We start from the raw sequence: 14,002 nt of genomic DNA on the forward strand, positions 1-14,002 counted from the left end.
TCAACTAATTGTTAATGCCAGTTATATAAAAATGCTGTATATATAAAACATAAAAAAAATTTGACTTCGCATATCAGCCATATCTGAATTTGCTAAAGGGTAGAAGGTCCTAAAAGGGACGTACGTCACTCTCCCCTCAGCACATCTTCACAATGCTTCTCCAAGCCGTCCATTCATTCTGTCTACAACTGTGTTTCAGTTTATATGATGAGTGCAGATGTGCAGTTCCTCCAGGTGTTTAACTGCTAAAGATGGAGGGTTACTCTGTGGGGCATGAGCACGGCTGTGGACTGAAGCTCCAAGACAGAGCATTGCAAGAGCAGGCGATGCGGCACCCCAAATGGTTGCCATGGGAGATTGAAACAGGCATCAATGAGTCAAAGAAATAATCTGTGTGTATAACATGACAACATGACATAAAGCTAAAAAAGGGTCAATTTTTCATAATAACCTCCTCTTCCAAAAACGTAAAGAAGGGCCATTTGTTCTTGACAAACTTGATAAATGTTTCTTCTCCACAGTGCATAAAAGCTCGAGATTGTTGATTTGCTGCAGATGTGCTAATGGCTAATCCGGTGTGGGGCTCAAATTGTAGAGCAGCAGAGAGAAAAGGGGAGGGTGTGAGCAGCAGATTCAAGTCTGACTGACAGTTTTAAGACTCTCATCTTCACTGATTGGTTGTTTGATTTTTTGCAGATGGCAGTAGAACCACAGGGAGGAAACATAGGGGCTCAATTTTTTCAGATTTTCTCTCGTGTAACATCAGTTTTAACACATATGGAAACAATATTTAAAGAAAAGTTAGCTACTGCAGCTTTTAAAGGGTATTTTATTCTATCATAAATTAAAAGTATGGTAATTTAGTTGTACTAAAGTATAACAGATCAATTAATTGCTTAAGCCTTTAAAGTAAAGGCCTGAAAGAGAAATTGCACAACGTCCGGGAACTTAAAAAAATTGTATACTAAATACTGGAAACCATAAATAACTGTTATGTGGCCTGAATTACTTTTCTCTTTATCACCAGATTGTCCTGAAAACAAGACTAGATGGCAGACACAGAAAACTTTACAGACTGATGGATAGTTCAAGCCTGTGTTTTCTCAAAAAGTATCGACTTAAAGAGACATCAGTCTGTGAGTGAGTGAATACCATGTCTGAGCCAGGATCCGGTTTAGCAGTAGGTGGTGCTACAGCAGCAGGAGGAGTGGGTGTGGCAGCAGCTGGGGTAGGGGGCGTGGCCTCCTGAAGGTCAGCAGTGCAAGAGCAGGAAGGAAGAGTTTAACGACGGCCACAGAGGTTAAGCAGAAAAGCAGTGATGTCATCAGGAAAAATCACAAAGCTCATCGCTGCAAAGGTTTTCCCTTTGCTATGACTTAACATGCAAGGAAACTAAACTTTGTTTGTAGCCAACTGAAAATAAAACGTAATATTTCATAAGTGATGCGTTTCGGTGCAACAGATCTACATGTAACATTCCCTATAATAAAAGAAAATGTCTGATTTATTAGAATTCCACAAAGTTTGTTTCATTACAAGATGTATCAATAATACAGTTTCCTGTGCCTGAAGTTGTAGCCTTGTACAACGTTTTGTGTGTGTGGCACTATTTCAACCTTGTTTATCATATTTATAGTTGTTTTGAACTTTTTGGTAATAGTTCTGACTGCAATGTGTCGATTAATGAAGAATGTCTCACTTTAATGAGATGATCTCCTGTCTTTCCTTTTTAAAGAGTAGCTATGTGAATTGAACCTGTCACATTATATTATTGCCACAGATGGAACAGGAAGTCACACTCTACTAATTAAAGGTTCTTGACATATTACTCAAGTAAAACAGTAAAAACAAATAAAATAGTGATTAAAAAAAATCTGTTACTTTTACTTCATAGGCACTTTTATGGTTGGTCACAAGCATTGTTTGGTTGTTAATCATTTTAAAACTCACACCACTGAATAAATGTACTTTAACATTTATTCAGTTAAATGTGAAATTTTTAGGGAGAATTTCACATTGTTAAATAATTTCTGTTTTACACATCACTATTTGTGGAATTCACTATATAAAAATAAAACAGTTTCATCAGTTTAGAAGACAAAACATTGATGTGGTCAAAAAATGAGTCTAAAATAAACCTATACATTTATATTGTTTTTCCAGTTTATTTTAATATTGGTAAACATCACAGTGTTGTAATTATGCAGGATATTTGCAAAACATGATTTGTGATTTAAAATTAATTATTAAGCATCAAATCCTGAAGCTTGGTGATCGCCAGAACTGAATTTTTGTAGCCATTCATATTTGGAGATGCCCCAACAGTGTTAAAGAAATATTTTACCCAGAACAAAATGCATTCGAAGTGCCTCGAACTGCAGCTGCTGAATACAGGCCCACAGTCACCCTCAAATGAACCAGCGCTTTGTATGGTTCATACTGTGATGCTCTTTTAAACTGTGACTCATGAAGAAGAGTAATTGTTTAGCAATCTAAAAATGGTGCATTTGATTCACCATCTCCTCCCACACGCCGATGTGACCCTGGGTGGAGAATTTGAGCCCAAGTTGCCCAAGAATCTGCGTGAATGTGTGTACTAATGGGTGGAAGCCGCTCTAGTGTCAAATCCTTTATATGGTTGGTATAACGCGCACTAAATTTGTTTGGTCACTTACACTGGAATAATGACCATTCACTTAAGTCTTAAAATTTCCATTTTTCTATAGTTCCCAGCAAAGTGAAGTTCATTGGAGGCAGTTAGCCCCAATCAGGCATAGGTCTGAGACGGGGGACTCAGACCTATGCCTTATCACATTCTGCAGTCTTAATCATAAAAGCAACTTGGAGCCCATAAAGCAACAAACCACAGAGTTATAGCTGAGGTGGCACAGTTCTTTGGCTCTTGGCTTCATGATCAATGTCCTTTAATAGGTGTAGTTTAGCAACTAAGTGGTTAACAGATAACCGATGGCTACTGCAAGATATTTATTAAATGTGTAAAATAGCTCTTATCTGTCCCAATGCTAAGAGTATGTATTTAATAGGCCACTCACTGCCAGGTTCTTAGCATAGTGTCTAAACGTTAGTTCAGAACGTTTGGCTCCTGTGCACTCATAAAACATAAATGACATGCACAGTTAGCCTAGTGTAAGACTATGGCTCTGCACCGCCTGACAAGCTGCCAAAGGTGGAGTTTAGTGACTCAAGGCTAAAGCGACTATAAAGAAGAGTTAATGGGCTGTACAAGTGCTGCGTGATAAATCTCCACGGTAGCACAGTGGGCCGTGGCTGTGTTTCATCAGAAAGAAATAGGAGCATGTTTGTTCTTTGAATTATGCCTCTAGCAGTCGAAACTACATAATATAGAGGAGCGGGACATCTATTTGCTCCTTCAAATGTGTGAATCTTTTTTTCTATTTACACTTATGAGTAAATATATGCATTATGTGGTCCATGTCAAATTTATGAGTCTGTTAGTCAAATTGTGTGAGAATTCCCACTTACATCTGGGCGACCAGGACGAGGTTTGGCGGGAGCTGGGGTGAGTGGAGGACGTTTCGAGTCCACCTTCTTTTCCTCCTCTTCTGGTAGAGGAGGTGGAGGTGGAGGTGGAGCAAGGTTTGGACACTGGCCAATTTCTGCATTTTCAAAGCAAACGGGCCTGGAGAAATCTGAAAGACTGACAGACAAAACAGGCAAAATTATGGATACCTGCTGAGGTGAGGCAAAGAAGCAACAGAACAATGTGAGATTTTATATTTCCTCAATAATGTTTAAATTTTTTAAAGCTACAACACAAACACCAGGAAAGCAGTGAATATTTTTTCCTGCAGCCTGAGGGGGAAAAAAGAAAAACGTGATAATTTTTTCTTACATGCAAAAGACAAAAGTCAAACATTCATTTTCACAGCCACAAAATAAAGATGTCAAAATATACACCACCACTTGAAAAATGAATAATCTGAGGAAGAACGGTAGTAAGTGAAAGAATTCTGTCTTCTTAAAAGAACTACACCATCTAGAGTAGATGAATATATAAGTCATCTTTTAAAATCATATTTATAAAAAGAGTAGTCAATGTTGAAAAAACATCACTAAAACCTTAAACCTTTCAGATTGATGTTTTTTGTCATTTTGCATAGAAATGTCCCCCATTTCAAATTACTGTTTGGCAGTAATTTATTAGTAATTTTTTTGGCCTGGTGAATTGAGGCTCATAGGATTTACAATTTTTCAACAGTTGTAGGATGATATTCAAAAACTAATTTCAGGGCTCTGAGCTTTAGTGTGATAAGCTCACAGTGATCAACAAAAACTGCACACATAATAAGTACACAATTTTGACTGCACTCAGAGATCTGCACAGAAAAAGGCTTGCACAGATTAGATTTATTGTGCATGTGTCCAGAAATCTGAACAGAAACTCCCCTCGCCTGGATCCACAAAAGCTTTTGCTAAGTTGATTGACGTCCTGCTGGTGTTTGCTTTCTAACAGTATGGCTGTAAAATAGATTGGTGAACATCCTAGTGTAGATTCTCCTTCTAGTAAAAGCATTGGTCAGGAGATCTGCATTAAATAAAAGCAATTTTGTGAGTATTAAAAGCACTCTGCCATGACTGCACTTTTACTGAAACTAGCTTTTTCAGATCTGAAACAATCTAGCTGCATTCAAACATCATGGAGGTTCTGGTGCCTGCTGACCGGTCTCAATCAGGTGTGAAGGGAGCCTTACAAAACCAGGATTCAAGGTAACACTGGACCAGAAGTTTTCCACAGCAATTTATGTAAATAAATATGCATCAGAACTGTAATCATTAGGAATATAGTCAAGCTGTGTACAATGAAGTTAAGCCAAAAAGTATATATTCATATCTCATACCAAATTGTAATAGTCACCAACATGAGTTTTCTGACTGGAAAAAAAATAACGGAAGCAGCTTCTTTCCAAAACTGACATTTCTTTTGTTTCTCCCGCCTCATTTCCTGTCAATGACGAAGTTTTTGTTTGAGTGAGGTGGAAGCTGAAACCACTGACAATAACCACAAAATATTCCATCATAAGGGGATGATGAGAGGTCACTGATGGGTGAAACAGGCAAACAAACAAACAAAGATGAGTTATTGTAGCTTAAGTTATGAATATGCTAATAAGAATGCTAATGATGCTGCTCAGTCAGAACAAAACGCCGGCTTTCATCATCATCAACAGCAGCAATACCATTATTGATCTCCTGCAAACATTAGCTAGTCTTTAATTCAGCAGAGTGTTGACAAGATGGCTTCGAGGGATGTTTTCACACCTGGTGTTTAGTCCGGTTAAAACAAACTCTGGTTCATCTTCTCCATTTGTGCAGTTTATTTATGTAGATGTAAACACAGCAGTTGCACTATGGTGAGGACCAAAACAACTTTAACGAGACTGTTTAGAAGGTGGTCTGGGTACGCTGCTAAATGAACTCCAGAGCAGTTTGTTTATGATGCGTTGCATTGATGGATGAGGGAGAGTAAGAAAAATGATCAGGGCTGTGTAAAGGACCCTTGATCATTTTATATATATATGTCATACTTCTCAGTGTTTTCGCTACCTCAAAACACAGCAACTGCTTCCTGCATTTATATTTGGTATTTACATCTGACCAATAACCAGACTGAACATTCTCGTGTAGCTTGTAGAGACAAGTTTTGGTTTGCTTGACGTTTTTTAAACCCATCAACTGAAGAAAAGCAAAAACATACACTGAATTGACCATAAGGTTCCATATGCATCCCTGGAATGGGACATTGACTCTGTTGGATGTCTGTTCCACGTCTGCTGGAATACCACCGAGGAAGATGCGCTGCAGCCTAATTGGCTGGTCATTGGGGAGCGACGCCTCCCTCTTGGGTTCCTCATCCACCTGGACTGCAAAGGATCTGGAGAAGAGGAGACATTAATTAGATGAAGCATTCATAAAATCTTAAAATGTGCCATCAGCAGGAAGCATAAACAGAAAAAATGTCCCCATGAATGCTATTCACTCGCCTGCCAGGCAGCCTCTCAATGCGTAGCGAATGCTCTCTGCCGTCGCTCAGGTTTCCTTGGTCAGGTCGTCTGACGACGCGACGCTGACTATGACTGCCAGTATTTATTAGAACCTCAAGAGAGCCTTTGTTCAGCATGACAGAAAGGTAGGGCTGCAGGAGAAGGAGAGGAAACATATTACTGTAGGTGTGAAATAGATAGACAACATTCAAGAATAAAAAAAAAAAACTAATTTCAAAACGACTTTATTTCGAGAAATCAAATCCTTCTTTAAATTAAAATAAAAATGTCTTGGTAAAACATTTATGTCAATAATATTGCATTTTGAGAGAGCAACAAAAACTGGGAGAAATACTTGTGATTAGTCTGAGACAAAAAAAAGAGTCCAAATTAAATATGTTCACATCATTTCACAAAAATGCTAACTGATCACAACTTTTGATTGAAGCAGCCTTGTTTTAAACTTTTGAACACTGAGCACAAAGGGAAAGAAAAATTTTACTCCAGGCAATAAGTCCTAAGGTTTTGATTCAGTGTATAAAAACTAATCTTTCAGTAAATTGCTCAATTATTCTAAAACCTTGAAGTGCAACACAAAACATAATGAATTCAAATTATTGAAAACTTTTTGAAACATGGTTAAAAGTCACTGGCAGCTGGATCAACACAAGCAATCTTGTCTCACATTACAAGAATTCCCAAAGCTTTTTCCAATAAATACTAATCGAAATTTCCATCATAACTCTACCTCACACTTCTATTATAAAGAAAATGGCAAAGAGAGAGAAGAAAAAGGTTCAGTAAACTATTTGAAAAGAAAACTGCTTGTGAGAAGACAAAAAAAAGGAGAAAAAAATGGATTTAAGGTGAGAACAGAAAACTAGAGATGAGGAGAGACAGATATGGGTGCAAGAAAAGGATAAAAAAAGCAGAGAAAGGAAAAAGAGGAGTGGAAAGCAAGAAGGTAAGGATGACAATAGATGAGAGGAGCAGGGAGGAGGAGATAATAGAGGGGAGAGATAAGAGGGCAGAGAGCAAAACAGTGAACTAGATAGAGATTGGGTGGGAGAGGAGGAGTGAGACAGCCACAGAGGTGCTAGAGAGCAGCAGTGCAGGGTCAGGCTAATTTGAATTTTAATTCACTGTGTGCCAGAGGGCGAAGTGGGAGACAATTTACCACCTGAAAATGGAATTTCAATTTGAGGTCGGGGACAAATTGAACTGAGATGTAGCTACATCATGGCTCTTGCTGCACCATCTCACACCCATAGAGCGATACAATGGGATGGACGAACACACGTGAACAGACATGTCAAACATGTCGGAGGATAGCGGATTCCCATAGAATCGCTCGGGTGTAAAAGAAATACATAAAAATACATACACCAAATTAAAGTATAAGGCGTCTGTTTGTAGACTTTGTAAAGTGGGAATGGGAAGTAACTGTGAACATCGGAAACAACTCTTTAAAACTTTAAGGGGTCTGAATTGTTTCGCAAGCCATAATAGATCAGGAGCATCATTTTGATTTATTATGAAATCCACAGAATGAGACAGTCCTTCCAGTTTTTTTTTTTTTTTACAGATTCAGAGTGTTATTTAACCACAAAGTGGCTCATTTCAGCAGATACATTTGCACTAAAACATAAGAACAACTGGGATAAATAAAGCAGGAATGTTTATTGTAAAAACCTGAAGAGCAGAATCTACAGCAGAGGACTCATGACTCAATTCTGGTTCACAAAGAAAGAAAGTTTCAGGTTCTTGTTTTGAAAGTTACATTTACTCTATGTTTCTTTAAATAACTCCTGCATAAAAGAAGAAGTCATTGTCTCTTCAAACAACAGCCATATTATCATAATGGCAAGTCATTTTCTTGCTGGAGAATTTTTTTTCCTTATTAGTTGTAGAAGTGTTAGGCTCTTCCAAATGCCTCCTCACTTTAAGTTTTTGGCTAACAACTTCTCTAATCTTTCCTCTCCTGTTTTTAGCTTCAGCTCTCTTCCCGGTGAATCCCACACCCATCTCCCTCCAGTGTTTGTCCTTTCTCCTTGTCCTCTTCACTCCCCTCGTCCCTCTCTAAAGCAGCCATTAGTCAGGGCCAAGTTGAGTTGATGGTGTTTTTAACCTCGCTTAACCTTTCTCCACACACATGCCTGGGCGCGCACGTTGTACCTGCCAGCATAGTTTGTAAAAATAGATTTATGTGCCCAACAACCATCGATGACGGATCAGCTGCAGGTAACCCTCCGTCTGACCTCTTATCACATTCTCAAACGCCAACACTTTCTAGTTTGCATGTTTGAATTTGTGTTTGTGCACAGATGGAAACATATGCACGTTTGAGTATTTTTTTTTTTTCATCTGGGGAATAACCTCTAAACCATGGAAGCTTATTGCTGCTTTAGTCAGCTAAAATCTGATATTACAGTTAAAAACAGCTTCTGCACATCTTCAAGTTTATGTATTTTTTTGCAGTATCAGTGAGAGTGGATTGCTTTTTTTTTTTTTTTTTTGCATAAAGGCAAATCCAATTAGCAGAGGTGCCAAAAAATGCAAATCTCATTAATAAGCACTCATGTAATCATAATTCACTTAGGGAACAGATACCCACCTCTCCTGACTGCCTTCGTCTTCTCTTGGAACTTAAGTTTGACCTGCGAACCTTTAGGCAGAAAAAAAGCACATAAGTGCAAAAACCATCTATGCATGCATATATAACTCATGCCAGAAGTTCCTAAATTAGGGGCATTTTCAACTAATCTTTAGATCTTTGCTTTTGAATCAACAAATTTGGTATATTTTTAGAAGAAAAAGTATGTAGACAAGTTTAATCAGCATAGATTTTCTCATAACAGGAAATTTTCAAAAATATAAATGCGCACATCATTAAACACTTGATCAAATGTCCTTAAATTTGCTGCAACTCTAACACATACAGTTTCTGCAAGTTCTGTTCTAAAACAGAACTTTTAGAGCAGTTCTGTTTATCTAAACGTTTTTCCTCGATAGAATAGATACACTTAAGATAGAACGATTGATTTTTTTTTTTAGAACCCCCCCCCCAAAACAAAACAAAAAAATTAATTTGACGGAGTCCACAGATTATCCATTCAGGTTGGGGGTTTGTGAAGGTCATTCCAGAAGCTCAATAAAATATATGCTAATTAGGGATGCAAGTTAACTATTAATAAATTAATTTAAAGTTGACTGATCTTATTAATCGACTAACAATAAATTGATAAGCTGCCATTTTCTTAAAAAAACAAGTTCTATGTTCTATATATTGCCATTCCATAAATTGAAGGCTAAATTTTTTATAAGCTGAATTTAAAAAAAGAAGCATGTCATTATACTTTAACAATTTTTTTTGTGTCAGCTGTATGAAATACTGAATGAACAAACAAAAACTTTGAACATCTCTTTTAGAGTCAGAACAAGACAATCACTGGTATATTTTAGGCACAATGTAACTGTGCAATTTAATATGTAAGAGCAAACTACAAACCCTATTTTCTCAACCATGTGCAATACCAAATTCCTAAAATTCCTCAAACATAATTTTCCAGCAGAATACTGACACATCACAATCTGATAAGATTTATTTCTGCTGTAGTGAGAGAAGCAAGAGAGATAAAACAGATGACCTGTGACGGGCTGATGGGTGAAGCCCCTCCCACTGCCAGCAGTATAATCCCAGAGTCCGACAGAGTGCTGAAGGACAAGCTGATCTCAGTGCCGACTTCAAGAGACAGGCCACCCAGCTCCATGTATCCTGGCTTACTGAAACTCACTGTGTATAGGTTCTGAGATACAAACAAGTAATGTGTTAGTTAAAGGTTCACAATTAAACCTTGGCATCGAAAAGTCAACAGGTAGATTATAGCAGACTTGGAATGCATTTTTCAAACTATTATTTAAAAAAATGGGAATAAAACTTTACAATCTCACTGTAAAGGGAGCTTTATGTTCGCACAGCAAAAATACATTCAGATTCACATGAACAACATAAAGAACTGACTTAAAAACCCAGAAGCTTTCTAATCCTTCACATATCTTACATTATGTGAGCAAGGCTAGGTTTTAATTACATGAATGGAGCACCTGCATTGAATTCATCATGAAAGCTGTTTCTTGCTTTGAAGAATGTACAGCAGGCTCAGTGCAAGCCGTATCCCAAATAATAGGTCTGTACTGATATTTCAATATGTGGAAAAAGGAATAAAAAAGCTAGAGCTAGCTGGAACTGGCTTTAGCGTTCTTGTCCTTCCCGTCTTTGGGTTTTATTCTTTGCATCAATACAGAGCAAGGCCACACAGCGAACCACAGAATCAATGATGCACTAAAGTGGAACCAGTAGAAGAGATGAGGTCAAGTATGGAACAACATGAATCAGTAGGCAAAAACAAATGTCAAGGCCTTTTTAAATTATGTGTTATGTTATTTTTATAAAACCTATTCATATAAGAAGAAAACCATATCTACATGCAAATACAAGTGAACGTTAATAACATTTTAGAGTCCACAAACCAACTGATTTCTGTCAAGACATATCACATAAACTCCAAATGAAAAACTTACCTCGACATTACATCCTTTAGTAACTCCTGTATAGTCAGTGCTGCTGAGCAGATTATATGGAGTTCTGGAGACTTCAATGTCTCTGAGACAACCTGCATACCTCTTCAGATTCACCTCTGACCTAAAATGATAGCAGTCATAGTACTAAATGCATGAGAAATCCCAAACTCATTGGACTTTGTCTCTACGCAATGAAGCTGGATTACTTCAGCTGTGAAATGATTGCATCATGATCTGGAAGCTGAGTGAAGACTGGAATTCATTAAGATCTTTTTTTGAATATGCTGTTTGTCCATATTGATAAAGTTGACGTTACCAGGGATTTGGAGAATTTCGACTTCAGGCATCAAATGTTTAAGTTCAGAAAATGTGGATAAAATAATCATCCCCATTTTCTATTTTAGCAGATTTGTCCTTTCTGGGCTCCAAAACCACGATAAAATGTAAAATATTTGCAAAAATACTAATGTCAACAGGACAGAGATGGAAAATTTCTTTTTTAAAATTTCTAATTTTAAAATTTCTGTCATGTTTCAACCACAAACTTCAATGTATTTTATTGAATTTTATGTGACAGAGCAGCGGTTTGCAACCTGCAGCTCAGGAAATGCAGGTGGTACTTTGGAGCGTCCTAATATCTAAAAATTATAAAGAGTTAACTGATCTTTTAAAATAGAAATAAAACAACAAATGTTGTTTTTCCAACAGAACAATTCCACTGCATTTCCACAATAGAAGAAATAAAAGAAAAATCTACCAATAACGTTTTTGAAAAAGCTTTATGTTATTTCTTCTTTATTTTAAAATGTATGGGCCCTGTAAGTTTTAATCAACTAGACTGAAAACAAAGGTGACTACTTGTAAAGGTTGCAGGCTGATGACAAAGACCAACACAGAGAATAATTGTGAAATGGAAAGAAAATATGTGTGGCTTCCACAATTTTTACAAATTAAAAATATGAGAATCATGACAACCATAATGCACTGATCCCCTCAGTATGTATTTAATAACCGCTATAAGTCTTGGGGGAAGTCTCTACCAGTGACCTTTTGTTGTTCTATCACATGACATCTCAAATAAATACACTCATATGTTTTTAAATTGACAGAATATGTGTGATTGTATTTGAAATGCATTACAAAAATTTTTGAACAAACATCAAATTCTGGCTAGTAAAGGACAGAAAAGTGATTTGCAGCAAAGGCCTTCATATTCAAGCCAATAAAACATTATGCATTAACTGTGGGCTGCACAGCCTTATCAGCATCACTAGCTTCATGCAGTGATAAACTATCTAAACATTTTTTCTAAAACAGAGAATGTAAAATTAATTTTTTGTTTTATCTGACTGCCATGCTGTTAAAACAGAAGATAAAGCATTAGCACACATACAAAAAAAGTCTATGATTGATGTAAAATTTCTAATACAATTAATTTTATGAAAGGGACAACAAAATACTACGAATTAGGTATTTATTTTTAACACAAGAACCACCAACAAAACTCTCACAAGATGCAATATGCAAATAAGAGTACGGACTGTGGAGTAAAGCAACAGGAGAAGGTTTCAACATTTATAAAAATGTTTTATCAGTCAATACAAAACAATCTCACAAAGTCACAGCTCTTCAGTTTTTTGGTCTCAACTAAATCACTTTGTGACGCAGGGATTACTGACCATTATTTTACTCCAAATAGAATAAAATCATATAATGATTTTTTTTTTCTTCACTTTTGGAATCATTGTCAGTAATTACTTAATAGTATTTATGAATATTCTGTAGCAGGAAAATAAAACATGGAACTCAAGCTGGATATTTAACATCTAAAATAGATTCTATTCAATTCTTTTAGTTTTATGCTAGTAAATCCTACTACGTTCTACTTTAAAAATAAGAATCATATAAAACTTTAAAAACTGTAGTTTAAGTGTTATATTTTGGCTGAGTTTTGAAAACCCTGAGATGGTGTCAAAATGATTCGTTCTGGTGTTTTTAGGAGACATTGCAATGTTGGTAGTTCCAGTGTTAAAATAATTTCAAATCCTTCTTACACCTCCAGCATAAACACAATTTTGTGAACATTATATAAAAATGAATTTTTTATTTATGCTTTTGAAGTCTTTTTTAATTTTTATGTTTGTACCTGTAGTTTCCAATCGTTGGCAGACCACCAAAATAGATTTTCTGGTTTTCCTTCAGGTTAAGACCAGTAGCTGAGCCCTGAGATATGGCCACAATCTTTTCTTCAGCACCATCATCGATGTCCACAACAATCACAGTGGCTAAGGAAAGGTAAAAGACGTTTTCAGTAACCTTTTTACATCTGGTTTTATTACCTAAAGACTATGAATTCTCGCCAGTACCCTGTTTCTTGTTCCTCGACATGGTGAGAGCTTTCCAGCGTCCATCATTGTGGCGTTTAGCTGATAGGGCACTTCCAACTCCTGACCCCAGGTCAAAATTCATCCTCACCTTTCCTTCTGACAGCTCAAGAGACATAAAGTCCTTCTGCAAAGAGCAACATTAACAGAGAGAGGTGTACGAATCAATATATTGATATAATGCAAGCCAAAAGAAGATTTCCATGACAATTATATGACTTCATAAATCGTGCAGGTTTATTTCCTATCATCCGTCTCTGTTGCAAACATACCATGTCTTCAGTGGCCAGATACATGAGCAGAGAGTCGGAGGAGAAAGTGCGAAACTTGAAGGTGATAGTGGAAACATTTGGGTTCCACCTTGTGGGTCGTCCTACTGCAGCGTAGCCTTCACCGTCCAGCTGAACTGTCCCCTCACCATCAGTTCGCTGAGGACTACGAGAACACAGAGGAATAATCAGATTTTCTAACGTTTCCATCCGTCTTCCAAAAACGCTTCACAAGCCAGAAAAAAAAAAAGACGCAAAAAGGAAGACGGCATCCGTTAACTCCCATGATAAACTGCAAACACAAATACGGCAAAAGGACAAGCATAAACAAGAAATATTGATGTAAAATATGAAATGTATCTGCATACCTGACAACACAACCTTTACAGTCTCCCTCTCTCTGTCTGTAGTTCCACAAACCGATAGGTTTACCGTCCAAGAAGGTCTCTCCCATGCAGCCTATAAATGTTGATGCTCTGACTGCTTCTGCCTTCTACAGGACAGAAGAAGAAACCAACATGATAAAAAAAATAAAGGTTAAAAAAGCACAGCTAGGTTAGTTATATCTTTAACAGACAAATACCTTTGCAGTGCCCAAAATTCCTCCAACAAACAGGTAGGCATTCTGGTCGACATCTAAGATGGTGTAAGCTGTAGGTGAGTTGGCACTGGCTGGGGTTGGCATCATGCCAGCCATAGGGCCTTCCAAGGGGTATACCGATATTGTGCCATTTAGACCGTTACT

At 37.1% G+C, this 14,002-nt stretch overlaps 1 protein-coding gene across 6 annotated transcripts in view; it reads right to left on the reverse strand.

Annotated features, from left to right (window-relative positions):
- Positions 1-14,002, reverse strand: part of lama2 (laminin, alpha 2) — a 152,770-nt gene that overhangs the window by 8,072 nt on the left and 130,696 nt on the right. For all 6 annotated transcript variants that reach the window (XM_044105771.1, XM_044105770.1, XM_044105769.1 and 3 more), the window contains 12 exons: positions 13,841-14,000; positions 13,626-13,750; positions 13,261-13,423; positions 12,971-13,115; positions 12,751-12,889; positions 10,605-10,725; positions 9,671-9,829; positions 8,638-8,688; positions 6,024-6,175; positions 5,738-5,914; positions 3,505-3,679; positions 1,153-1,245 (listed from right to left, as the gene is read on the reverse strand). In XM_044105771.1, coding sequence (XP_043961706.1) covers positions 1,153-1,245; positions 3,505-3,679; positions 5,738-5,914; positions 6,024-6,175; positions 8,638-8,688; positions 9,671-9,829; positions 10,605-10,725; positions 12,751-12,889; positions 12,971-13,115; positions 13,261-13,423; positions 13,626-13,750; positions 13,841-14,000 — 1,660 coding nt within the window. The remainder of the gene's footprint in view (positions 1-1,152; positions 1,246-3,504; positions 3,680-5,737; positions 5,915-6,023; positions 6,176-8,637; positions 8,689-9,670; positions 9,830-10,604; positions 10,726-12,750; positions 12,890-12,970; positions 13,116-13,260; positions 13,424-13,625; positions 13,751-13,840; positions 14,001-14,002) is intronic.

The sequence above is a fragment of the Gambusia affinis genome, linkage group LG22, assembly GCF_019740435.1.
Source record: "Gambusia affinis linkage group LG22, SWU_Gaff_1.0, whole genome shotgun sequence".
Taxonomy (NCBI): Eukaryota; Metazoa; Chordata; class Actinopteri; order Cyprinodontiformes; family Poeciliidae; genus Gambusia; species Gambusia affinis.